The sequence below is a fragment of the Camellia sinensis genome, chromosome 7 (assembly GCF_055761805.1).
Source record: "Camellia sinensis isolate YWXY chromosome 7, ASM5576180v1, whole genome shotgun sequence".
Taxonomy (NCBI): domain Eukaryota; kingdom Viridiplantae; phylum Streptophyta; class Magnoliopsida; order Ericales; family Theaceae; genus Camellia; species Camellia sinensis.
Window position 1 is genome coordinate 146,924,571 of NC_138967.1, and position 27,232 is coordinate 146,951,802.

At 31.8% G+C, this 27,232-nt stretch overlaps 1 protein-coding gene and 1 pseudogene across 2 annotated transcripts; both read right to left on the reverse strand.

Annotated features, from left to right (window-relative positions):
• Positions 1-210: 210 nt before the first annotated feature.
• LOC145795372 (receptor-like protein 7) lies at positions 211-1,481 on the reverse strand. Its single transcript, XM_082879533.1, has one exon. The coding sequence runs from the start codon at positions 1,249-1,251 to the stop codon at positions 211-213; it is 1,041 nt and encodes a 346-aa protein (XP_082735659.1). The 5' UTR covers positions 1,252-1,481.
• Positions 1,482-16,657: 15,176 nt separating this feature from the next.
• Positions 16,658-24,479, reverse strand: LOC145796174 (receptor-like protein 7; annotated as a pseudogene). Its single transcript, XR_014336821.1, has 5 exons — positions 23,861-24,479; positions 21,959-23,718; positions 19,860-19,867; positions 17,387-17,413; positions 16,658-16,867 (listed from the first exon to the last, which is right to left on the reverse strand). The product of XR_014336821.1 is annotated as a receptor-like protein 7 (transcript).
• Positions 24,480-27,232: the final 2,753 nt, after the last annotated feature.

A 27,232-nucleotide genomic window follows, 5' to 3' on the forward strand; every position in this document is an offset into this window, starting at 1 on the left:
CAATGATGATTACCAAAGATGATCATCTAGCACACACACATACAAAAACAGCCACTGCACTCTTCTCCTCCGGTACACACAAAACAATATATATATATATATATATATTGTGAATCTAGGGATTTGTAATCAAATCCTAATTGTTACCAAATTAGATTAGGTCTCCACAAATATAATATATAAAAATATATTATACTAAACCAAGCCAAATTAAAACTCTTTTAATAAACCAATTGGGTCCCACACTCCAATAAGGAGGTATACCCAACAATAATTGAGTTGGGTCAAATTACCGAGTGAAGCTGGAAGGGACCCTGAGAAATCGCAGCCAGAGAAATCTAATTGATTCAAGAAATTAAGATTTCCAATCGAATCCGGTAGCTTCCCCGAAAAGCTGGTGTAAGAAAGCATCAAATGCAAAAGGGGGCTACTTGGATGAAATTCGGGCAAATGGCCAGTGAGATGTCCATTGAAACTTACGTCAAGAACTTGAAGGTTTGGTAGATAAAATATGCTTATTGGAAACTCACCACGCAACCCACAATTTTCAAGAACGAGAGTTGTCAAGGAAGTTAAGTTGGCCAATGTATCAAGTACTTCAGAAGATATGCTCACGTCATTGAGAAGAAGCACTTTGAGGTTAGTCAAGTTTTGAAGTGGGCTTCTGAGACCAAGCTTTTCAAGTTTCAGTAGTCCTGAAAATGATGAGTCGTCATTGTAAGAAAGATCAATGGAAACCAATTTGGATAATTTTGAGATTTCCAAAGGGATTTGACCGGAAAATACAGAGGAGGAAAGGTTGAGACTTATTAGCTCTGAGAGATGGCTAATTTCTGATGGAATGCGAGAGTAATCAAAGTCATTATCAGCAAGGTTAAGTCGCTGAAGGTGAACTAGGCTGAAGAGGCTGCTGCTTGAATTGATAGAACCGTGAAGGAAACTGCTGCTGAGATCAAGGCCAATTACATGCCCCGTATCCTCATCGCAATCGACGCCAGTCCATGAGCAGCAATCGCCACTATCTCCTTGGAGCTTCCATGATGCAACCTTCGGATGAGGAGAAGGATCACTAGAAGCAGATTTGACAATTGAAAAGGTTTGCTTGAATTGCAACAGGGCGGAGCTCTCGTCTGCATGGCATAGTGGCTGCTCAGCAGACAAAGAGTTAGCCATTATTATTATAAGATGAAAGCAAGAGAGTGATAAGAAGAGTAAATGCATGAACAGAAAGAGATGCAAAGAGGAACCCATATTCAGTTAACTTGATTTCTCTAAGCACCTCTTGGATGAAAGAAAGACAATGCTAACATGGAGCTTTTTATAGACAAGATTTTGAGTGTTGGATTGGATATGCCAGAGATCTTTGTCTATAAAAGAGATTACAAAATCATGGAAATAGACTTCTTTACTGAGTCTTTTTGTAGTCATGTGGTGACTTGTGTCACTCCCTCAAATTCCTATTCTATTCTACAACGTAAACTAGGGAGTTGAAAAAAAATAATGAAGTGAGACAATTCATACTTGCTCCTGGTTGTGCATGTTTCAGATTAATTGATTTTTTGTGGTTTTTTAACATTTTAAAAGTTTTTTAAAAAAAATTAATGTGTTGAAAAGTTGCTAAAAATATTATTATTTTTATGAATAAATTTTTTTATTTTATTTTATGTGACATCTGATTTTTATAGTTGATAATAAACAATTTATTAACTTGTTGACTTGTTTAACAAAAACTAAACTTTTTTTTTTTTTTTCATTACGTCAAACGCCCAGGGCTTCTTTATTGATTTCATTTTTCACGAGCTTGACTTCACATTTACTTCTAATAAATAAAGGTGGTGCTACCTACATCAATTAACATATTAATTAGTGTATCAAATTTTTTTTAAATTATATCATATCATCCATTGATATACTAATTAGTACACTAATTAATACATATTACATTATTCAATAAATAATAGTAATATACAAGTGTGTAACACGTGTTGGGGTAGATGGGTAACATGTGTTGGGGTAGGTGAGTAATAAATTTATCAACTCTACAAAACACCTATTGAATTCCTATCACACTATACAATTCTGGGTCAATTTTATGCGACAGAAGCTTTATTGTGAGAAACATGACTAGTGGAATTCCATGTCAATTATATGGTCATGTTACATGCAATACACAGTGTTTATCATATGCAAATTATAGTTTAAATTGTTGTTGATATATGAACTGTGGGTGTTTGGTTATATTCTAAAATGGTATTGATTATAGTCCATTGTAATGACTTTGATTATCACCAAATATGATTATTAATTAATGATTCGGATTTATTAATGAAAGTCATGCCGGCTCTTGCCACCAAAAAATTATTAAATTTTTTTTAATAATTATTATATTAGTTCATAAAAAAAAATCTAAATTTGAAAGGTCCTAACAAAATTCAGTGAATATTCTAAATTAATATGTAGTTGATATGGTGAATTATTTAAAATTAATGAATAATTTTTCTAAGTTGAAAAAATCATAAAGCCGATTGATATGATGAAACATCTTGTCTATAAAAGAGATTACACAATCATGGAAATAGACTTCTTTAGTGAGTCTTTTTGTAGTCATGTGATGACTTGTGTCACTTCCTCAAATTCCTAGTCTGTTCTACAACGTAAACTAGGGGGTTGAAAAAAAAATAATGATGTGAGACAATTCATACTTGCTCCTTGTTGTTGTGCATGTTTTAGATTAATTGATTTTTTGTGGTTTTTTTAGTATTTTTAAAAGTTTAAAAAAAAAATTAATGTGTTTGAAAAGTTACTAAAAAAATTATGGTTATGTTTGGTAGAGTTTTGTAAATATGATTTGAGAGTATGAGTGGTATTTTGAGTTTATGCGATGTGGAATTATGATTTGAGTGTAGAAAATTTGCTTGGTTATGGATTTTGAATAGAGTGTTGAATTGAGTGTGGAATTGAGTTTTGAAAGTTTGATTTGACATGTGGAGTAAGAAAATTTGTTTGGTTATGAGTTTTGAAAAGAATTTTCAAAACTTAATTCAAATTGTTGTAACTCATAACAAAACACACTACTTTCATACTATTGAAAATTCTGATCAACACTCATAACCAAACTCTTTTTAAAATTCAATTAAAAAAATTTATTATTAACAGAAAATAACATTAATCAATTTTTTAATTGAAAATACTACAAAGGAAATAATTTTTTTTCAAAATAAATATTCAAAAAATGTAAATCATAAATATTTAAATAATTTAAATAATCTAAAAAATTTAATAAGTAAAAAATTAAAATAAATATTAAAAAAAATTAAATCGTAAAAATTTAAATAATTTAAATATTCAAAAAATTTAAATAATTTAAAATGTTAATATTTTAAATTTAAAAATGACTCTACACTCAAATCGTAACCAAACACATAAAACAAAACTCAATTAAGAAATTATTTTTAAAACTCATAACCAAACACATAACTCGAAACTCCATACTACTTTCACAACTCAACATTCAAATCATAACCAAATATATAACAAAAAAAATTAAAATATTTAAAAATATTTTTATAAAATAGAGTTTGAATTTATTTTTATAAAATATTTTAAAATTTAAAAAATTATAATCGTAATATTTTGAAATTAAAATATTTAAAAATATTCAAAAAATTAAAAAATTAAAAAATTATAAATAAAAAAAATTTATGTGTCATTTGACTTTCATAGCTAATAATAAATAATTTATTATTTTTGACTTGTTTAGCAAAAATTGTGTTTGGTAGAGCTTTCGAAAATTAATTTCACCCTTATGTTTGAATGCTATATTTGGTTTGAGTTTTTAAATTATGATTTCAAATTAATTTCAAAATACATTTTGAAAACATGTTTGGTGAGGCAAACAATTTTTGAATTTTTGGTCTACCCGAACATCCTCCCGGATGTCCAACTGGTTCACCGTAGTAGTGCAATTTTTATTTTTTATTTACTTATTTATTTATTTGCAATTGCGAATCGCCACCTGTTATTTGGAAGAAGAAAAAATTATAGGCTGTGTTTGGTTATGTTCTATAAATATAATTCCACCCCTCCATTTGCATTTTATGTTTGGATGGAGTTTTCACAATGTAATTCCACCACACATTTCAAAATGTAATTTTCCTTCACATTTGGCTACTCTCTCACTTTTGTGTTCTCCATTCTGAAAAGCATTCTGAAAAACATAAGATTTTTGAATTTTGAGTCTACCCAGTCATCCTCCCGGACGTCTGACCGGTTGATGGAAACCGTGTATTTTTTTTTTTGGCAATTGCCAATTGCCAATTGCCACTTGTTATTTGGGGAAAAAAAATTATATTTGTTTTTGATATTTTTTAAATTTTTTTTTTTTTTTTAGGCCAACATGTCATTTTTTTAATTTGAATGTTAAAAAGAGTTTGGTTATGAGTGTTGAATAGAATTTTTAATAGAGTTTTAAGTTGTGTGTTTGGTTATGAGTTATAACTTTTTCAATTAAGTTTTGAAAACTTTTTTCAAATTTTCAAAACTCATAACTATAGTTGTCAAATCGTGATTTGTACCGTGAATCGAAATAGTTTGGTACCGAATCGCAAATCGTGAATCGTAAAGATTCGGATACTTTTTATAAATTATAAAAACATGTATCTACACATTTAGATGTTAAATATGTCTGATGAAAATAAAATATTTAGACTTAAATCAATGAAAATCTCATTTTGAAGGATAATCACATAATTTAATAGGTAAGAAGTTAACAAAGGTTTCTATATAAGATCACCATCTTACCTTTTTTTCTTTTATAGCTATTTCTTAATCAATCATTCATTCTTAATAAAAATAATAATCAAATAGACAAATTATCAATTTTTAAAGTAACAATAATTAATAATGATATTGATATTTGGACAATAAGCATACGTATTTTTCTAAGTAATAGTAAGTAAATAATAAGAAAGAATTATTTAGAATATTTTATTTCAAAACTTAAAACATTTTAAAAGTTATAATTGACCTCACACATGTAATATTCAATTGGATAATGTTTGAGAGCTCGAAATCCTTCCCCCCTAATCCCTCGAATGCCCAAAACGACGTCGTTTTGGGCATTTTTTTTTTGTCTTCGTCTTCTTCATGCAGCTCTAAGACAGAGGGAGAGGGAGAGAAAGAGAAAGAGGGAGAGGGAGAGGGAGAGAAGAGAGGCAGGTCGCAGCTCGTCGCAGGGAAGAGCTCGTCGCCCCCCGTCGCAGCTCGTCGTCGCAGCCCCGCCCCTCGCAGCCCCTGCCTCTGCCTCTGCCTCCACCTCCACACACCCGATTTATTTGGCCCCCTCCAGTCCTTCGTCTTCCTCCTCCTCCTCCTTCCTTCTCTTCTCCTTCTTCCCCCTCCTCCTCCTCCTTCATCCTCCTTCTTCTTCTGTTTTCTGCAAATTCGGGGGATTCGGGGGTAGCTCTTTCGAGCTACCAAGCATGACCCTATTCAATTATATTCAAGTTAATAAAACAATTATGCTGCAGACCCCCAGTGAGGTGGCGAGCCCCCACTGGCTGAAACTCAAAAAAAAAATAAAAAAAAAATAAAACAGTTTTTTTTTGCCCATTCACGGCGCGCCACCTCATTGGGGGTCGACCCCCAGTGGGGGTCCGAAGCATTTTTCTTAATAAAATATTAATAGATAATTCATAGGGTAACTTTAATCTTAAATATTTTTAGAAGATATATTATGATTTTTTAAAGTAGAAAAAAAACAACAAGAAAAGTTAAAAATATATTGAGTCTGACTGAATCTGATTGAATCATATTAAAAATTTCATGATCACTAAAATAATAATAAATCATGTTTATATGTTGGTTATTTTGGTATTAAACACTATTAGAAATTGTATAATGTCATTTTCACTAAAAAGATGGAGAAAAAATTAGTCAAAAATATGTCGGATACACTAATTTTAAAAATTGCATGAATCGTAAAAAGTGAATCGAATCGTGAATCGATTATGAATCGTGTGATTCACTAGAGATTCACTTCCAAAATAGATTTACCCATAGATTCGTATCGATTTTGCAAAATTTGCGAATCGTAAGATTCTGATAACAAAACTCATAATCAAACAAATTTTCTTATTTCACATGTCAGATCAAACATTCAAAATCCAATTCAACACTCAACTCAAAACTCAATTCAAAACTCGTAACCAAACAAATTTTCTACACTCAAATAATAATTCCAAAACTCACAAACTCAAAATACAATTCTATTCTCAAATCATATTTCTAAAGCTCTACCAAATGCTACCATAGTGTTTGGTAGAGTTTTAGAATTATGATTTGATAATAAAAAATTTGTTTGGTTATGAGTTTTGAAAAGAATTTTGAATTTTTGATGTGACATATGAAATGAGAAAAATTGTTTGGTTATGAGTTTTGAAAAGCGTTTTCAAAACTTAATTAAAAAACTTATAACTCATATCAAAACACACAATTCAAAACTCTATTAAAAATTCTATTCAAAACTCATAACCAAATTCTTTTTAAAATTTTATTCAAAAAAATAATTTGTCATTTTGCTCTTAAAAAATAATTTATATATTTGAAAAATATTAAAAACAAATATAAATTTATTTTTTTTTCCCCAAATAACAGGTGCAATTGGCAATTGCAAAAAAAAAAAAAAATAATTAAAAAAATGTACTGTTCCGGTCAACCGGCCAGATAACCAGGAGGATGTCTGGACAGACGACCGAATAGATCATAAATTCAAAAATTGTCAGCTTTATCAAACATGTTTTCAAAAACATATTTTAAAATTGATTTGAAATCATGATTTAAAAAATCAAACCAAACATAGCATTCAAATATAAGAGTAAAATTAATTTTCAAAAGCTCTAAAAAAAGGCCCAGGGCTGCTTTATTGATTTCATTTTTCATGAGCTTGACTTCACATTGACTTCGCACACGCGGGTAACATACATTGGGGTAGGTTGGGTAATAAATACAATAATACTATGCAAATGAAATTTCTATTTGAATTTTTATTTAATATGATTCAAATTTATTTTTTACATGAATCCTACAAAACATCTATTAAATTCCAATCACACTATACAATTCTGGGTCAATTTTCTGCAACAGAAGCTTTATTTTGTGAGAAACATGACTAGTGGAATTCCATGTCAATTATATGGTCATGTTACATGCAATACACAATCTTTATAATATGCAAATTATAATTTAAACTGTTGTTGATTTATGAACTGTGGGTGTTTGGTTATGTTCTAAAATAGAATTGATTATAATCCATTTGTAATGACTTTGATTATCACCAAATATTATTAATTAATAATTCAGATTTATTAATGAAAATCAGGCCGGCTTTGGCCACCAAAAAATTATCAAAAAAAAAGGGATCCAATTTTTTTTTAATAATTATTATATTAGTTCATAGAGAAAATACCTAAATTTGAAAGGCCCTGGCAAAATTTGGTGAATATTCAAAATTAATATATAGTTGATGTGATAAATTATTTAAAACTAATGAATAATTTTTCTTACCTAAAAAAATAAAAAGCCAATCAATATGATGAATTATTTAAAATTAATAGTGGATTGTTTTTCAAATACATGAATTATGAATAGATTACGATCAATTATACTAGTTATAGTTGTTTCTAAAAAAATTATTTTCGAATTTAAAGTTGATGGATATAACATTCAATCAACTATGTCATAAGAAAGATTAACTAAATTAGCAATTTTATCCTTTAAAAATGATTTTGTTGATAAGTTGGACCATGTAAGTTTGATTAGTAATTTTGCAATTAAAAATGTAAGAATAGCGATTTTTAAGTGATATTTTGTTTGTTCACTTTTTATTGAGTTCAGATTATTTTGATCATTTTTCTTAATTTTGATATATATATTTAAGCAAAATCTAATAATTATGTATGAAAGTAACCTTTTTGTAAGCATTGTGAAAAAAAAAAAAAATGAATACCTAATTTTTTTTTTTTTTTTAAATGTATGAAAGGTTTCTTATTGAGAGTTCATTTTGAGTCTCAAAATGTCATAGTTGGCCCGATGAAGGTGCATATGATATATATATATATACAACAATGATACATTCCACTAATTTGGGAGCACAAATAGACCACTAATGAGGTGGAAATTCAAAAAATAAAATAAAAAATAAAAACCTAAAGCCAAAACATTACATCAGTCAGTGAGACCCACTCTCAAGAGCTCCTTTAATTATCTCAATTTATAGCTCCCAAATATTTTTCATATATATATATATATATATATTTTGAGAGTGTGTTGTGCGGTAGGGGTGACCATTGACCTGTTAGTGCACCTAACTTGTCTAGCTCAGTCCCATATTCTTAGGTAGTGTTTCTTTCGAGGGATCAAGACTCTATCCAGATTAATAATTCGTTATTTAGTTTAAAATTTTTACATCGGATTATTAGTCTCATAATTATTGGATTATTGTGTCCCATGGGGAGGCGGGACACAAATAAGAAAATAAGAGTGGATATGGGATTAGGTGATGAAATGACTATTTTGACCCTCTACTATGTAATTATGTATTATATTTAGTAAAATTTAATAAAATTTAAATGTCTCAATTTAAAAATAAAATATTTTTATTTATTTTTATTGATGTTTTATTTATTTAATTTTTTAAAATAATTTTTTATAGATATTTTATTGATATTTTGTTTTAAAATTTTGTTGATATTTTATTGAATTTCATTATTTAAATTTTAATAGATGTTTTATTTAATTTTATTATTTAATTATTATTATTTTTTTAAATAAATTTATTTAAAATTTTAATTAAAAAAATAACATATATTTTTTTTGATATTTTATTTATTTAATTTAAAAAAAATAAATTTATTTAATTGTGTAAAAAATAAAATAAAATAAATTTTTATTTAATCTAGCTAAATATAATTAAAATATTAAAGATATGTCTAATATTACTATTACTTAGTAAGTAATTGAAAATAGTAAAATAGTCATTTGAACATTTATCATTCTCCATAATATCCCAAACAAACATAGAATTCATATCCTATCCGACAAAATAGACTTTTTCTGATAATCCCATAACTAAACAAATATGGGATACAAATCCAGTCCAACCAAATAGTCCGGGGACAATGTATCTCAAAACTAACAGTCCGGTGGATTCCAATTCCCCTTTATCCAGTCCGTCCAAACAAACATACCCTTAGGCCATGTTTGTTTTGGTGGACATGAGCTTGGGATTGGACTAATAGTCTAATAAAATTATTAATTCAATGTTTGGTTAAACAATTGAAGTAGGGACTAATTATTTTAAACTTGACTATTAGTTAAGATAGGATACATAATCCAACGGATTCGTAATCCTAGGACTATTAGTCATGAGAATGCTAATCCAGTCCGCCCAAACAAACATGGCCTTAGAGTTTGAAAAAATTATTTTACCCATAGGGTTGGATTGGACTAAAATTTTTAGCCCGACCCAACCTGGCTCACCCATTTATAAAATAAAGTAGAAAAAATATAGGCAAAATATATGTATATACTTTTTCATTATAGGGTTTAAATTGAAATGTTTGTAAAAAATTATATTTATTTTACCATTGAATTTTGTTAACATTTTAATCCAAATAATAAACAAAAGAATATAAATAATTCAATATCCATTCAAAATGGGAAAAAAAAATTAAAAAGTAATAGCTTATATTTATTTGGTTTAGTGGCCGGACAAAAGATTTAATTGTGTTTTTTTTTTTTTAAATCAAACTTGAGATGAATAGATTAGACCCAATATAAATCAAATCAAATGACATATTCTCTTAAATGTAAATTCGGCTTCAATCCAGTCCCACCCGGGATTTGTTTAGCGTTAGTGCGGGGTGGTGTCTGCAAGTGCAAGTTTTCATTGTTGCCCTCTCCAGGTGATTTCCCAGTTTCCCATAGCCACATGGATAAGGTAATAAACTCTTCATACCACTTGTACGGGAAAAAAATACGTCTTTTCGTATAATTTTGTTGACTAAGTCCACGCTCCTCCGTACGATGTCGCTTTATCACCTGAAAACACAAACGTGAGCTAGCCGGCGGGTGTGTGCCGGAAACCTCTCCGATGCCTAAGTCAGAAAACTTGACAGATAGACAAAACTCTGGGTATTCAGAAAGCAAAGTTGTGAATTATGTTCTGTTACCTCCTCCAAGGTGATGTTTGTGAGTTTTTATAGGTTTCGAGTGGTACAATCCTAGTAGGACTCATACTCCTCCATGCAGAGTCCTCCTAGGATTCATACTCCTGAAAGATAAAGTTTATCCTTCAACACCCCTCACTGTTTAAACCAAGTGAGATGGTTTGTACCATGGCCGAACTACAACATGACCGAAATAACTTGACTATGCAGAGCCACTGAGTAGGCCGAACTTCCTTAGTTCGGTTCTGCTTTTACTCCTCCTTATCTCGGTTCTCTCTTGCTCAACCCATGGCACGGTTGGACCAAACTTAACAAATTGTAACCGGTATAACTCCTAGGTCGGTTTAACTCAAAGGTATCGCCAGACCGACCTATTCAAGATACATCATGACCGGACTAACTCCGAGACCGGCCTAGCTCCAACTTGCCCGGACCAAAGTAGCTTTACTATTCTTGGGCCGAAGTAACTTTACCTCTCTCGGGCCGGAGTAACTTTGCCTCTCTCGGGCCGGAGTAACTTTTACATTTCTATTGGGCCATAAAGTCCATCTCACAGCTCGGCTCAATTTTTACCAAAAATTACCCTCTCATGGAAAGAAAAGAACCTGGCATATGACTTGTGTTGGAGAATAATGCTAAGACGATCAAATTAATATTAGTATTATTTATACAAATACCTCTTAAATTATTAAAAAATATTACTTTTAACTTTTTAAATTATAAAAATGTACAAATTGACTTCTTAAAATTATTGAAAAATATTATTTTACTTCTAAATTATAAAAGTGTACAAATAGATTCCTTAAATTATTAGCGCGTTTCACTTTGACTCTTTTTGTTAGGGGTCTAATCTGTACGATTTTATATTTTATGGGATAAAGTGATATTTCTTAATAATTTAGCAGGTCAATTTATACATTTTTATAATTTAAAGGGTTAAAATAATATTTTTCAATAGTTTAAGAGATGTTCATGTAAATAACCCTAGTGATTTGGGATTTGTTGATTTTTTAACCTTTTATAAAAAAATATATATATAGAAAAATAAAAGGTTATGTGACTATTTATAGTAAGCAAACAAGTTGTTTATTTAGGTGGTTGTTAAGCTACTGAGAGAGGGAAAAAAAAAGAAGAAAAAAAAAAAGAAAAAGAAAAGTTGCCTACCAAGACCTTGTTTGAAAACACGTTATTTTGAAACTCGTTTGGAAAGAAGGGTTGGGTTAAGTTAGGGGTTATTTTAATCATAAAAATATAAAATAGATTTTTTAACTTAATAAGACAAAACATCACATCTAATCCATAATCATTATATTTTTTCTCTTACAAAAAGTTTAAAAAGCCAAAAAATATATTCCAAAAGAGACTTTTTAGCCCCAGGCTAAAAAAGTCAAAAAGCCAACCCACTTCCCAAAAGAATCCTTAGTAATTTTTTGATTTTTTACGAAAATATATGCAGAAAAATAAAGAGAGTGATGTGACAACTTATAGTGACTTTTTGACTTCTTAACTAAAATATGTAATCCCCAAACGATGCCTAAATGATATATGTCATCAATACTATAAAGGTATGGAAAATATAAAAAATTATTAAAAAAAATCTAAAATTTGAGCCTTATAACAAAATAAATTTTAATTTTTAATTTTAACAATTTAAATCCTAAATATTTGATTTGTTTTTAATCTAAACATTTACCTATATTATTTACCTAAAATTGATGAAAAAACGAGTATTTTTGTTATTAAACTCAACAAGAAGAATATTTAAACATTTTATATATAATTATATTGAGTTTAATAACCAAATTATTATTTTTTCATTGATTTTACTTAACGAAAATAAACTAATAATTTAAATTAAAAACAAATCGAGAGGTGAAGGAGCTAACCGGAATCAATGTCGGGACAGTTTACAAAGTCTTGTCGGACCCATGAAGGAGCTAACCGGAATCAATGTCGGGACAGTTTACTGAGTCTTGTCGGACCCCTAAAAAGTCGCACCCTCAAAAGGTGTGCCCAATTTGTCAAAAAAGGCGTGCCATCAAAAGGCGTGCCCAATCCATAAAAAGGCGTGCCATCAAAAGGCGTGCCATCAAAAGACGGGCCATCAAAAGGCGCGCCCATGTTGTCGTCGAGCGCCGAGCGGCGCATGATGCGCGTGTCTGCCTCTTCGTCAGGGTCTTTATAAATTGAGGCGAAGGCTGTGCTTGAGGCAGAAGCGAAGACAAAAAAACTTTGTGAAAAAACTTCTGAAAAAAACTCTTCATTTTCTGACAGAGATATTCGTTGTCTAAGAGATTGTCTCTAAGAGCTGCAAATCTTGAAACACTCTGTAACACTCGGTTGCCCAGAAAATGGCCTCTTCGTCCCGTAGTCTGCTCACTCTCTTTCCAGACCTCAACGAGTCAACAAGAGAGATAACTGGTGCGGTGGCCCGTGAACCTCAACCAAACACCTCTGATTTTGCTCCGTTGAACTTTCCGATGCGGTCTGTGGAGCAAAAAATGGCGGTGCAAACTGATATTGAGGCCAATCAGTATACTTTGAAGTCATGTGTGGAGACCATGACGGCGGTCACAAACTTGTCGCACCGGCTGCAAAGTAGAACAAATGAGGTGCAGCAGCTAAACGCCCAACTGGCTTTGCTCCAACGCATGTATAAGGATGCGCGAGCAGAGATAAGTGTGCTAAAGGCAGAAAATAAGGAGCTGAAGCGGAAGGCTACCGTTATGTTCCGATTTGGAGGTCCGCCATATGCTGCAGTGGAGGAGCAGGGAGTAGTGATCGTGCCCAGTGGAGTGGGAAACACGGAGGCAACACCGTCAAGGGCCGCCCAGGACGGAGGCAAGAAGAAAAGACCGGCGGAATAGGCAAAGAAGTGAGGTCGGTTGGTGGCCGTCGGCAGAAAAGAAAACAAATCTTTGGGTGTTGTGTTTTGTTTTTTTTGTTTTTTTTTTTTTTTTGGTTTTTTTTTTTTTTGTGTGTAAAATTGTGATCGGGGTTGATCCCTGAAATGAATAAAATATGGTTTGGTGTGCAAAGCTATATTTTTTATTTTATTTTATTTTATTTTATTTTATTTTTTTTTATTGTGAAAAAGGGAACACAAAAAAGATAAGATAAATAAATAAAAATTCTATTTTGTGGTGAGGGAGTCGGTGAGGGAGGTGTAAAAGGTGATTAAAAGAAATAAATAAAGAAAGAGTGTGATGATGGATATGGGGATAGATGTAATAAAGGAATGAAAAGAAAGAAATAAATAAAGAAAGAAAAGAAGAAAAGAAAATGGGTTTGTGCAAAAGTAGACAGAGTCAGTGCAATATATTATAATAAACATAGATATATATAGATATATATTAAAATAAAAGAAAGTTGAGTGGGTTGATTAAAAAAAAGGATGGTGGGTTTGAAAGTGAAAAATAAAGAAAAGAAAAGAAAGGGGATCATGTGGTGAAAGAAAAAGGAACTGTGGGTTTGAAAAAGTAAAGTGAGAGAGAGGAATTTCGATGCAAGTTTTCTGACTCTTCTCAAAAAACAACACAGCAGTGGCTGTCCTTTGTATTCTGAATTGTTGCCTCATACTTTGTCTTGGTGACCGACTGTTCGGATCTCTGTCCACCATGATTGAAGCTCTTCGTCGGACTTTATGAAGCTTGGATCTGGGTAGCCTCCGGTCACCACTCTGCAGTCAACTTTGGCCAATATGCTTTCGCAGGTTATTTCCCGAACAGGCCAACCATTGCCAGGAGGAAAATACCGACAGAAGATCCATCGGAGCAAGAGTTGAAGAATTTCCTGAACAAGCCGGAGGTAGAACTGTTGATGAGCTTTCCTTCGCAGATTCAAGCTACCATAGTTATGGCAGTTTTGGATGTTTTGTCAAATCATTCGGTGGACGAGGAGTATATAGGGAAAGAGATGGAGCCAACACGGACTGAGAATCCGGTTGTGAAGGCAGCGTTTGAGAGGTTTAATGTGGTGATTTTGTTGATAAGTTGGAAGACGGTGGTGATTTTGAACGCCACAGTGGAACTGGACGAGGAAGTGATTTCAAACGTGAAGGAGCTGGTCGAAGAAACTGGGGAACAACAACTGATGAAATTGCTCAAGTGACCGAGGAAATTGTCAATTAAGGTGAGAAAAATCAGGGTGCTGAGAAGCCTCAGGAGGATGCAACAGATGTCAACAAGGAGAACACTGCAAATGAGGCTGGAGGAAAAGAACCTGAGGATAAGGAGATGACACTTGAAGAGTATAAGAAGGTGCTGGAAGAGAAGAGGAAAGCACTGCTGGCACTTAAAACTGAGGAAAGTGAAGGTATGTGTAGAGAATTTTAGCAGACTAGGTTGAGGTCCGGCAGGCGGCCAAGGTGAGGTTGCCGCCTGCCGGTGAAGCGAAAATACTAGGTTCTAAACCTGCTCTGATACCATGTTAAAATTGATGTATTATTGATTGATTTATGTTGTAAATTACAAATGGTGAGGGGCTCCTTATATAGGAGATGTAGTGGAGTAGGTGGTAGTAGGTGGTAGTGGTAGGTGTGTAGTAGGTGGTAGTAGGTGGTGGTAGGTGTAGTAGGTGGAGTAGGTGATGGTAGGTTTTAACAGTTTCCATCAATAAAACCTTCATGAGAATCATATTTGACCTGTGCAACCTCTCTAATGGGTTGTCCAATCTTCACACTGTTTCAAGTTGTCAGATTACCTATCGGCAAATTATGTATTTATACCAAAAAAGGGGGCTATAGAGAAGTCCATCTCTACCACGCTCAAGTCCTTCCACTTTCGAAGCACCATGAGGTAACACCCACAACTGATCAAGGCACTTGTTTCATAATTCTCCGACCATCCTCCTCTTTGTTGAAAGAGAATGCATACATATTTTCATCCCCAAGTCGCGATATAGAATTCAGCTTCTGTACTCTGGAGTCCTCTTGATAAACCGTCTTGAACTCCAAATCTGCAAAGATTCTTGTCTGCAACAATCTTTCCAATAAGATGAGATTTTTTTTTCTCTAGTAGGAGGTGTGGAACTTAAATCATCTAAAGATAAGGAGGGAGGTGTGTGGTGTTTGTTAGCCATGGATCTGAATAAAGAAAAGATAATAAGGTAGCAGAATCGGAGCAACAATGCACATAAAAGGAAGGGAGATGCTCTGGAAGAAGGTGACGAATAGTAAGTAGTTCAGTTTTTTGCATATGGGCTGGGGATATCCGAGTTAACAGAAGCAGGGGTATAGGAAGTGATCTGGGCTAGTTAATGGAGGGTTGGGATTCATGATAAAAGGAAATAGAAGAACAAAATGTGTGATTTACCTAATGATGATGGAGGGAAACTAAGGAAATATGTGCCACTCTAGGTTTGGCCCGGTCTGGGTATTGAGATTAATTTGGCCATCCCAAATCCAATCCTAAAAAACACACAAACCCCAGACCTGCCCATTCACCATTATATATGGCTGTAAAGTGAATTTGGACCTATGAACAAATCCCTCTATTGCTGAATTATTTGTAACATGACAATCATTATCCAAGTCACATTCCTCAAAGCTTTGTTTTAATTATACAATATAATATCTATCAGGAAAAAGAAAAAACACAACTTAATGATTGGCAGATTCTTAGTATTCCAAAAAAAAAAAAAAAAAAACAAAAAACAAAAGAAAAAGAAAAATAAAAAATGACACATTAATTATTCAGGGTTGGAACTTCAAACTACAATTACTACTACTACTTAAGACGTCACATTATCCAAAAGTTCAAATTCAAATTACAGAAACATCATATTGTCCAGATAGTTCTACTTTCACAAACTTGTAACCATAGGAAAACCAATCATTGCTCAAGGAACATTCCCATTCCATGGAATTCTAACATGCATAAAAGTGGTCTTTCTTCGACAGTCTCACAATAACCCCTATAGAAAACATACAAAGAAATTTGTGAACATGGTAGAAAAGACAGAAATTAAAGGACACATTTTTAAATTTCATGTAATGTTTTTAAATGATGGCATACCCCTTTTTTTTTTTCTTTTTTTTTTTTTTTTTTGGGGGGGGGGGGGGTTTGTGTGTGTGTGTGTGGTTTTGGGTGAATAATGATAGCATACATGTTGCATCAGCCCATCCAACATTGTTTGTTGTCTTTGTGAAACGAAAGACGTAGAGTAGTAATGCCATCAAGTTAGGGATTCTCTATACCCAAAATCTTAGATTCCCTATACTTAATAAACAATCAACTGTATGATGTGCCAAGAATCTCGAAATACAGAAAATACAAGATGCGATCATGCGATTGGAGAGCTTTTGGATACATGGGAATAGGAGTTTTGGGTAAGAAGATATGTGCCATTCCATAAATACAAGCTAGAGTTACACGACTTCATCTAACACTAGATCACAAAAGCATTATACATAAACAATGCAATAAATCTAAAAATGTACACAGAAGTATAAAACTTATTGTGAAACAATACCTGATCAACTTCGGTTTCCATGTCCCCTCCTTTTTAGTCTTCTTGGCTTGTGTTGCTTCCTTCCGAAAGTCTCGATGAACCATTCGTGATACCTTGTGGTTATTGTGTGCCCAATAACCATCCCGACCACTATCCCACTAACATATCCCATGCATATGCAATCCAATCAACTGTACTTGAGAACGTTGAATCATTAACTTGTTCTGAGTTCAATGGTGGTGATGGTGGTTGTGCCTTTGACTTTCCACATTTCCTTGACAAACGGTCTCCGCACAATCCTAAATTCCCCTCGTAGGAATTGTTCTCGAATGTGTTGAATTGCTTCCAGTTTGGAATGGGTCCAATGAGATGGTTATTTGAGAGATTTAAAAATTCAAGGAAAGTGAAGTGCTAATTGCTGACGAATCTTCCCTGAGAGCTTATTTTGAGAAAGGTTCAATGATTCAAGGTTTATTAGGTTCCCTAAGCATGATGGGATTCCCTCACTAAGGTCATTGTTGGAAAGGTTGAGTAGCTGGAGCCCCTTGAGCCTTGAGGTTTCCGATAGATTTGGAATCTTCCCTTTGAATTTCTTGCTTGAGAAGTCAATGGCAATGAAGATATTCAAGATCTTCTCATACTCTGCATTTACCCCTTTATTTGTAATAAGCATTGTGTAGTAATAGCAATAAGCATTGTGTAGTAATAGCTGTCTTGGCTCAATATGTTGTTCTGTGCTGGGAAATTTGTGAGTGCATGCTTATATGTCATATTGTCCATGTCAAAAAAATTCATTGTAGACCCCAACCCGTTTCTTGACCAAAGCCTTACCTGAATTCTTTTAACTCTAAGTTAGACCTCTACCTGGTCTTCTTATGTTATGAGTGGATTTAGGGGTGCAAATTGGGTGGACTCAACTTGAGCAATCCGAGCTTGGTTTAATTTTTTTAGGACTTTGGCAAACATTTTGAAATTTGGTATGAGTTTGGACAAAAATTTATTAGCCCGAATTAAATTTTAACGGACTTAGAGAAATACATCAAACAATCCCAGCAACTCGAAACTCAAATTATATATATATATATATATATATATATAAAAATATAAATATATGAATATACATATGAATTATAGCCATTGAATGATATTAAAATAATTTTGATTGTTAGGTCATATTGAATAAATATTATATATACAAATAACACAACACAAAATCTTTTTTTTTTTCTCACTCATAAATTATAAAAAACTACCATAATGGCATCTCTTTTATATTATGTAAATTATTTATTTTGATATTATTAATGATTTTATAAGAAAAATGTGAATAAAGTCTAATTTGAACAAATTAATTAACTTAGCTACCCGAAAAGAAAAAGAAAAAAAAAAAAGGAATTTATGCATAATTTGGATAACTCGGGTAATTTGGGTTTGATTCGAGTCGGGCTTGGATATATAACCTCGTTACAATTCGGGCTTAGGCGAGTCTAACCAGCTCTCAGTACAACTCGAACAACCTCTCATCCCACTCAAATTACGCCTCTCAATCCACTCGAATTACACCCTTAAGTAGATTCTTAGCATTTTCTTTTCTTTTCTTCCCCGTATGGATTTTGATATTCTTAAGGGCAAATTACAAACACCCCCTCGAGGTTTGGTGAAAATAAATTTCCCCCTGAGGTTTGAGAAATTATAAATTGTCCCCTGAGGGTCAAATTTTCATAACAAATTAGGAGAAATTATGGGAGAATCTGTATGAAAATAAAAACATCAGGGGGCAGGATGTAATTTCTCAAACTTCAGGAAGGAATCTGTATTTTTACCAAACCTCAAGGGGCGTTTGTAATTTGCCTTATTCTTTAATTTAGAGTTGGAGACTTTTCAAGGATAGAAGTTTGTTAAAAACTTGGTAGCCCAACTTCCTAATTTTCTTCCCAATTTGTTGATTTGAGGAAATTTGTGGTGCCTATTCGAAAGAGTCGGTTAGTAAAACGTGGCCCCGCATTAATTTGACTATCCCAAATCTAACCCTAAAATCCCAGACCAGCCCACTGTACTAATATGTATGGGCTGTAATTTGGACCTCTGAACAAATCTTGCTACAGTCGAATTATTTGTAATATGACAAGCCTTATTGGAGTCACATTCTTCAAAGTTTTGTTTTAATTACACAACATATAATATTGATTAGGGGAAAAAAAATATTACACAACTCAAATGACTAGCGCATAGTATTCCAAAAACAAATTAAAAAACAAATATTCAAATTATTCAAGGTTGGAAGTTCAAAATACTATTCACCGTGTTTGGTTTCAATTTTTTGAAAATCGAGTTTTTTATTTTTCGTATTTTTTTTATTTTTAGTGAATATTTTAGGACAAATTACAAACACCCCCTTCGAGATTTGGTAAAAATACAGATTCTCCCTTGATATTTGAGAAATTACATCCTGCCTCCTGAGGTTTATATTTCCATAACAAATTGCCTCCTGAGGTTTTTATTTTCATACAGATTCCCCCCTAATTTGTTATGCAAATTTGACCTTCAGGGAGCAATTTGTAATTTCTCAAACATCAGGGAGGAATCTGTATTTTTACCAAACCTCGAGCCGATGTTTGTAATTTGCCCAATATTTTAAAATTTTAAACGATTTTTTTATTTTTTTAGATGCATCTTATTTAGATGTATCTAAAAATTAAAATATTTGTAAAAAAAATATTTTAAAAAATCAATAAATACATAAGAATATGAAAAATAAACTGAATTCTCAAAAAAAATTTAATTTTATATTTTTGGTATTTAGTGAATTTTCTAAAGATTTTTTTTACAAATATTATACTTTTTAAATGTAATTATGTTAGGTGTATCTAAAAATTAAAAAAAAAAATTGCTTGGAATATTAAAAAAATTCAGTGAAAATAAAATAAAAAAAACACGAAAAATAAAAAAAAAATTAATTTTCTAAAAAGTGTATCCTGAAAAATCAAACCATATAAGCTGATTACTACTTAAAACATCACATTATCTAAAAGTTCAAATCCAAATTACAAAAGCATCATATTGTCCAAATAGTTCTACTTTCACAACCTTGAATCAATAAGAAAACTAATCACGGCACAAAGAACATTCCAACTCTATGAAATTCCGACATGCACAAAAGTTGTCTTTGTTCGACAGTCTCACAATAACACCTATAGAAAACATACAAAGAAATTCATGAACATGGTAGAGAATAAAAAAATTAAAGAATATTTCTTTACAAAAAAAAAAAAAAATCACTAAAAGGAGAAAGGGTAAAGGGGCTCACCACTCAATCCTCACTCCTACAACACAAGTAACATAAAAAAAAACATAGGGGAAATACAAATAAAATAAAAGGAAAAGGTTTTATTAAATTTTGTCCAGGTCAGTGTCCACCCCTTGAACATAGGCATGGGGATTTGTAAGGGCTTAAGTCAGTCCCAAAAAAGCCTCCAAGTCATATGTTTGTCTCTCTCCGAATATGAAAAAGAAAAAGAAAGAACAATGTTTTTTTTTAAAAAAATAGAAGATTTATACTAACAATTCTTGTAGTGTGGAATTTATGTCACTTTAGTTCCTAACTTTTCAATTGTGATATTTTTGACCTTAAATTTTGAATCTTATTACAAATAAGGATAATCAAATATGTTTCTTTGCAAACGGTCTATTTTGAGGATAAAGTCGGCATATTTGTGATGATTAACTTGTATGTTGTTTGAAATATAATGACATTTTTTTAATGAATAATGTTGGTCCTTTCTTGGTTATAAAATTCTGTTTAGTTTAGTTTTCAAAATCTATTTTTAGAAAATTTTTCTAATAACTAAAAATTAAATTGGTGAAAAAAATTAAAAGCACATCATTATTGTATAATTTTATCTTTTGGGTGAGTAGAAATAATTTTTTAAATTTAATTTTTTTATATTTATTTTTGTTCAATTAGTTTCTATTTTTTCAAAAGTCAAACATGACGACAACTTAGATGTCATTATTAAATCAATCCATTAAATCAAAAAATCCAAAACTAAAAGCCTTTCATATATTAAACATATCGATTACACATTAAAAGGCTAATAACCATCCATTACATTATGACTATCCAAAAATATTTGTTAACAACAAAAACAACCATTTATTACATGATAATTATCCAAAAACATCAACAAAAACAATCACCCATTACATGATCATCATCCAAATACATACTAAAAATTAATTTGGTAAAAAAATAAAAATATAAAAATGTAAAAGATTTTATTATTTTATATAATTTTATCTTTTGTGTGTGGAAATAATTTTTAAAAATTCAAAAATAACTTTTTGACATTTATTTTTGTTAAATTAATTTATATTTTATCAAATTGATGAATTTACCCTTGAAATGAAGCATTTTTTGTTTGCAAAGGAAACAATATCTTCAATTTTCCTTATTTGAAATAAGATTCAAAACTAAGAGTCAATATATCATAATTGAAAGATGAGGGACCAAAGCAACACAAGTCCCAAATTACCCCAAATTACAGGAACTATTAGTATAATTCATCCTAAAAAAATACATAATGCTTGTTAGAATTTTCTTCACATGATTCATGTAATGTTTTAAACCATGGCATACTTTCTTTTTCTTTTTTTTTTTTTTGGAGGGGGGGTTGGTGCATAGCATCAACCCATCCAACATTGTTTGTTGTCTTTGTGAAACGAGATACATATAGTATTATTGCCATAAAGTTAGAGATTCTCTATATTCAAAACCTCACCCTATACTTAATGAACAATCAATCATATGATGCGTCAAGAATCTCAAAATATAGAAAACTCAAGACACCATTATGTGATTGCGACTGCTTTTAATACATGGGAATGGAAATTTTGGGTAAGATGATCTATGCGATTCTATAAGGAGAAGCTAGAGTACACAATTCATCTAAAAATATATCATGAAAGCATTATACATAAATAATTCAATAAATTTAGAAACGTACCCCAAAGGAAACAGCTTGTGAAGCAATGCCTAATCAACTTCGATTTCCGTGTCCCTTCCTTTTCTCCCTCCTCAACTTGTGCTGTTTCCTTCCAAAATTCTCGATGAACCAATCGTGATACCTTGTGGTTATTGTGTGCCCAATAACCATCCCAACTACTATGCCACTCACATATCCCGTGTATATTTACTTGGGAATGCTGAATCATTATCTTGTTCCGAGTTCGATGGTGGTGGTGCCTCTAACTTTCCACATTTCCTTGATAAAGGGTCTCCTCACAATCCTGAATTCCCCTCGTAGGAATTGTTCTTGAATGTGTTGAATTGCTTCCCATGTGGAATGGGTCTAGTGAGATGGTTATTTGCGACATTTAAAAATTCAAGGAAAGTGAGAAGTGCTAGTTGCTGAGGGATTTCTCCCGAGAGCTTGTTTTGAGAAAGGTTCAAAGATTCAAGGTTTGTTAGGTTCCCCAAGCATGATGGGATTCCACCATTAAGGTCATTGTTGGAAAGGTTGAGCAACTGAAGCCCCTTAAGGTTTCCAATAAATTCTGGAATCTCCCCTTCAAATTTGTTGCTTGAGAGATCAATGGCAGTGAAGATATTCGGGATCTCCTGATATTCTGTATTTACACCTTTGTTTGTAATGTTCGTTGTGTACCAATAGCCATCACCCCAACTGTCATTGTTCCTACGAACTTCAATGATTGTGTTCATATATTTCATCTTGTTGACATCAAAAAATTTCATTGCATTCCAATTTTGAAAGTATTTTGATGGCAAATCACCTGTAAAACCATTATGAGAGAGGTCAATGATGTGCAAATTTGGTAACTTAATTTTTGGGATTCCCTATTGCACCATAGAATTTGTTGGATCGCAAGATGAGAATCTGTAACTTTGTAAGATCTCCTAACCATAAGGGGAATGTATCGTCAATCAGATTATTTGAGAGATCAAGAATCTCAAGCTCGGTACAATGTGCCAATGATCTTGGCACCTTCCCCTGTAATTTATTACCGCTGAAGTCAATCATCTTCAATTTGCTTCCTCTATTGTATGAGTGAGGAATGGGACCCTGAAAGTTGTTGCCTTCGAGATTTGGAACTTTCAAAGAATCACTGAAGTTACTCAAATATGGAAGAATAGTTCCAGTCAAGTTGTTATTAGACAAATCAAGAACATAAAGAGAACTCAATCAACAGATCAATGGTGGAAGTTCTCCTGTCAATCCATTGTATGAGACACTACAAGAGCGGGTGGATAATGGTGGAATTGGCAGCGGTCCTTGTAGCCTGTTATAAGAAGGGTCTAATTCGCCTAAATTATCCCATGGAAGGATATCTGGATGTTGCTCAAAGCCTGTTAGAAAGTTATTCCGAAGACTTAACCACGCTAGAGTTTCTACACTTGTGTTCAACATCCATGCCAGAATTTCGCCATGAATTTTGTTTTCAGCAAGGGATAGAACACAAAGTTTGTCTTGGAAGCGCAAGAAATTTGGGAATTCCCTTAAGTTGCACGAATTCAACTCTAACAACTTTAATTTGTTAAGAGTGTTATTTGAGGTTTTTTTGGTTAGAACTATTAATTTGTTACCAGACAAATCGAGAAAAGCAAGATTTTTGAGCATCAGAAAAATTTCAAGTTCCAAGACGCCGAGGTTATTGAAGGAAAGATACAGAAATTCAAGATTCTTTATCTCAGAGTATGACCTTGGGGTTGGGCTTTGCAATTGATTAATTGAAAGATCTGGCGAAATTAGATGCGTTAGGTTCGTTATATGGGGTGTTATTTCACCACTTAAGTGATTGGAGTTCAGGTCTAAATGAGCAAGTTGAGTTAGGTTTGAAAGAACTGATGGGATCGAACCGCATAGATTGAGGTCACTAAGGTCCAAGTCAGTGAGTTCAGTTAGCTTACCAGGCAATTGTAGGGTCCCTACATTAAATTTGTTGGATGAAAGCGACACGTAATTGAGTTGGGTCAAATTACCGAGTGAAGCTGGAAGGGACCCTGAGAAATAGCAGCCAGAGAAATCTAATTGATTCAAGAAATTAAGATTTTCAATCGAATCCGGTAGCTTCCCCGAGAGTTGTCAAGGAAGTTAAGTTGGCCAATGTATCCGGTACTCCAGACCAGGCTTTTCAAGTTTTGAGGTTAGTCAAGTTTTGAAGTAGGCTTCTCAGAAAAAGCTTTTCAAGTTTCAGTAGTCCTGAAAATGATGAGTCAACATTGAAAGAAAGATCAATGGAAACCAATTTGGACAATTTTGAGATTTCCGAAGGGATTTGACCGGAAAATGCAGAGGAGGAAAAATTGAGACTTGTTAGCCCCGACAGATGGCCAATTTCTGATGGAATGCAAGAGTAATCGAAGTCATTATAAGCAAGGTTAAGTCGCCGAAGGTGAACTAGGCTGAAGAGGCTGCTGCTTGAATTGATAGAACCGTGGAGGAAACTGCTGCTGAGGTCAAGGCCAATCACATGACCCTTCTCCTGATCGCATTCGACGCCATCCCATGAGCAGCAATCACCACTATCTCCTTCGAGCTTCCATGATGCAACCTTCGGATAAGCAAAAGGATCACTAGAAGTGGATTTGTCAATTGAAAAGCTTTGTTTGAATTGCAACAGGGTGGAGTTCTCATCTGCATGGCATAGTGGCTGCTCAGCAGACAAAGAGTTAGCCATTATTATTACAAGATGAAAGCAAGAGAGTGATAAGAAGAGTAAATGCATAAACAGAAAGAGATGCAAAGAGGAACCCATATTTTGTTCACTAGATTTCTCTAAGCAGTTTTGGATGAGCTAGACAATGCTTAATCAGGCGCTTTTATAGACATGATTTGAGTGTTGGATGTGCTATGATCATAGAATGATGTTGCATGTTCTCCACAAAATGCTGTGCGTCAAGGCTCACCACTACTGGCTACAAAAAAAAAAATTATTTGGTACTCCTGAAACAATGCTCCATACTATTTATTAATTAGCGTATCTTATGTTGTCTTTTAAAATATTCACACAAAAGTGATGGACCTTATTATCTAAAGTAATTATTGTGGAAATTGGAGCACCAGATAGATTTGTTCCTAGAACTGAATAATTTCTCCTGATTACATGGGCTGTGGTTATGCTGGTTTTAGCTTAAATGTTTAGGGTCTTGGCTGGGGTGGTGGTGGGGTTTCATACTTGCTTGGTTCTGGTTGTGCTAGTATTAGACTTGACTGTTTTGGGTCTTGGCTATTCTTTTAACTTTGGAAATGGGATTTGGGTCCTGGCTAATCTTATCATATGGGATATGGGATTTGTAGAGCTTTGAATGAGTCAAGTGCAATCTAGATTTACTTTTTCAATTATCTATATTCATACCAAGTTAGTTAAGAGTGTATTTGGATTATGAATTTGAATAGAAATTTAGAAAGAAAAGAAAGGGGAAAAAAAAAAAAAGACAAGGAAAAGATGAATGAAATATAATTTTTTTTTTCATTCTCTTACCTTTTTTTTCCTTTAAAATTTTTATTCAAATTCATAATTAAAACATAGAGCGAGTGGTCTTGGTTTAAAAAAGGATGGATGGAAGTGGAGTGATTTTACTTTTTACCAGCTTGACTTCACTCACTAGTGCTGGGTGGGGTGGGTGGAGAAACATGGCTAGTGGAATGCAATAGGTCATTTAGGCCAAGTTGGGGAAGTTCTAAATAATTCATCTTTTTATCTTTCTATCTTTTTTCCATCACATCATCTCTCTACTTTTCTGCACATTTTTTCGTAAAAAGACAAAAAGTGCACTTATTTATATCATTCCAAACAATCCCTTAATATTCATGACGCATAGCGTATTTTGGAAAAGTGATTAAAAATTATTTTTTTTGTTTTTAATTTGTTTTGAGTTATATTATTTTTTTATAATTTTTACATATATTTTTTTAAAAAAAGTCAAAATAATTTTTAACCATCTTTTTAAAATAGACTATATGCTACATATAATTATAAATCATTTAACTATTATAGATTATTGGGGTAGTGAGACAGTAAATTCTCATATATAACTTGGTTATGTTTTATTATGATGTTTGGTTATTTTCAAAGCAATGTTGATTATGATTTATTGTGGTGGGTTTATTCATATTAGTTTTTTCATATCTAACAATTGAAATTTCAATTGTGTTTTTAGGTTGCGTAAAGGGGAAGGAAATTGGAAAATGTGAGGATTGTGAATGAAATATAAGTTAAATTTTTTTCTTTATTTCTTTATTTCTTTTTTAGATTTTTATCCAAATCTATAATTCAAATATAGCATTAAAGATGAATATTGTAAAATTTATAATGGAATTTGTTTGGTTTGATTTTTAAAAAACAATTTTTCAATGGGTTTTCATTTATTTTAGTGATTCTTTTATTTTATTTTATTTTAATATTTGTAATGTTTTTTAGATACATCAAGAATAGATGTATCTAAAAAGATTAAAAATAAAATAGAATAAAAAAATTACAATATGAAAAGTTCACTAAAAACAAATTTGGATTTTCGATTGTGTTTAGTAAATTTTTTTTATATTATATTTTAGTCAATTTATTTTAGTTTTTAAATTTATCTAAATTAGGTATATTTAAAAAGTAAAAATAAAAATGACTAAAATATTTATTAAAAAAATTCATCAAAAAGAAACGAAAATTCATCTAAAAATATTTTTTTAAAAAATCAAACTAAATAGACTTTATTTTTACAAGTCTACATTTTAGAGATAATTAATTGATAATTAAATATTCTATAATTATCAATTAATTATCTTTTTAATCATTACTAAATTTAAAAAGTAAATCTAATTTTTAAGCCATAATAGCAATACTCTTTCCAGAAGCTTTCCCATTGCCATTTATTGGGCAAGAAGTAAGTCTTTCCACCATTAGAAAAGAACTCGGCGTGTGATTTGAGATACAAGTCAATTATTAGGCCGATTAAAATTATATTAAACTAGCCTATTACCTGTGCAATGTACGGGATAATTATAGATATTTATATTTATTTTAGATTTTTTTAATATATAAATTATGTTTTTAAAGATTTTTTATAAAAATAATTTAACAATCTTATCACTAACCATAATGTATGAGAGAAGTTGAAAATGGAACTGCATTAACTATATACAGATTGTATCTATAATTATTTATATAAGGGGATTTTATATGTTGATAAGGAATTTTGACCAAATTAATAAATACAGGCATGTGGAAAGACATGTGAATTGAAAAAAAGTTAATAAATGTTGATTAGGAGATTTTGACCAAATCAATAAATGTTGAGTTTTTTTTTTTTTTAATAAAAGATTTAGAAAATTCAGATTGGGATATTGAAACTCCCACAGACCTTGGGGGTTAAAAACTCTCTTTTACTTAATATATAGTATAGATTATATGTTATCATTACGTACAGTACATTGAAAATAGAATTTATTGTACCAATTATATATCAATTTTTTTTTTTTTGATAAACACTGACTTTGATATTTGAAAAAAAATATAATATGTCTTTCTTTTTAATAAGACTAAAT

Coding starts and splice junctions, on each gene's coding strand:
- LOC145795372 (XM_082879533.1), bottom strand. CDS start 1,251: ATGGGTTCCTCTTTGCATCTCTTTCTGTTCATGCATTTACTCTTCTTA.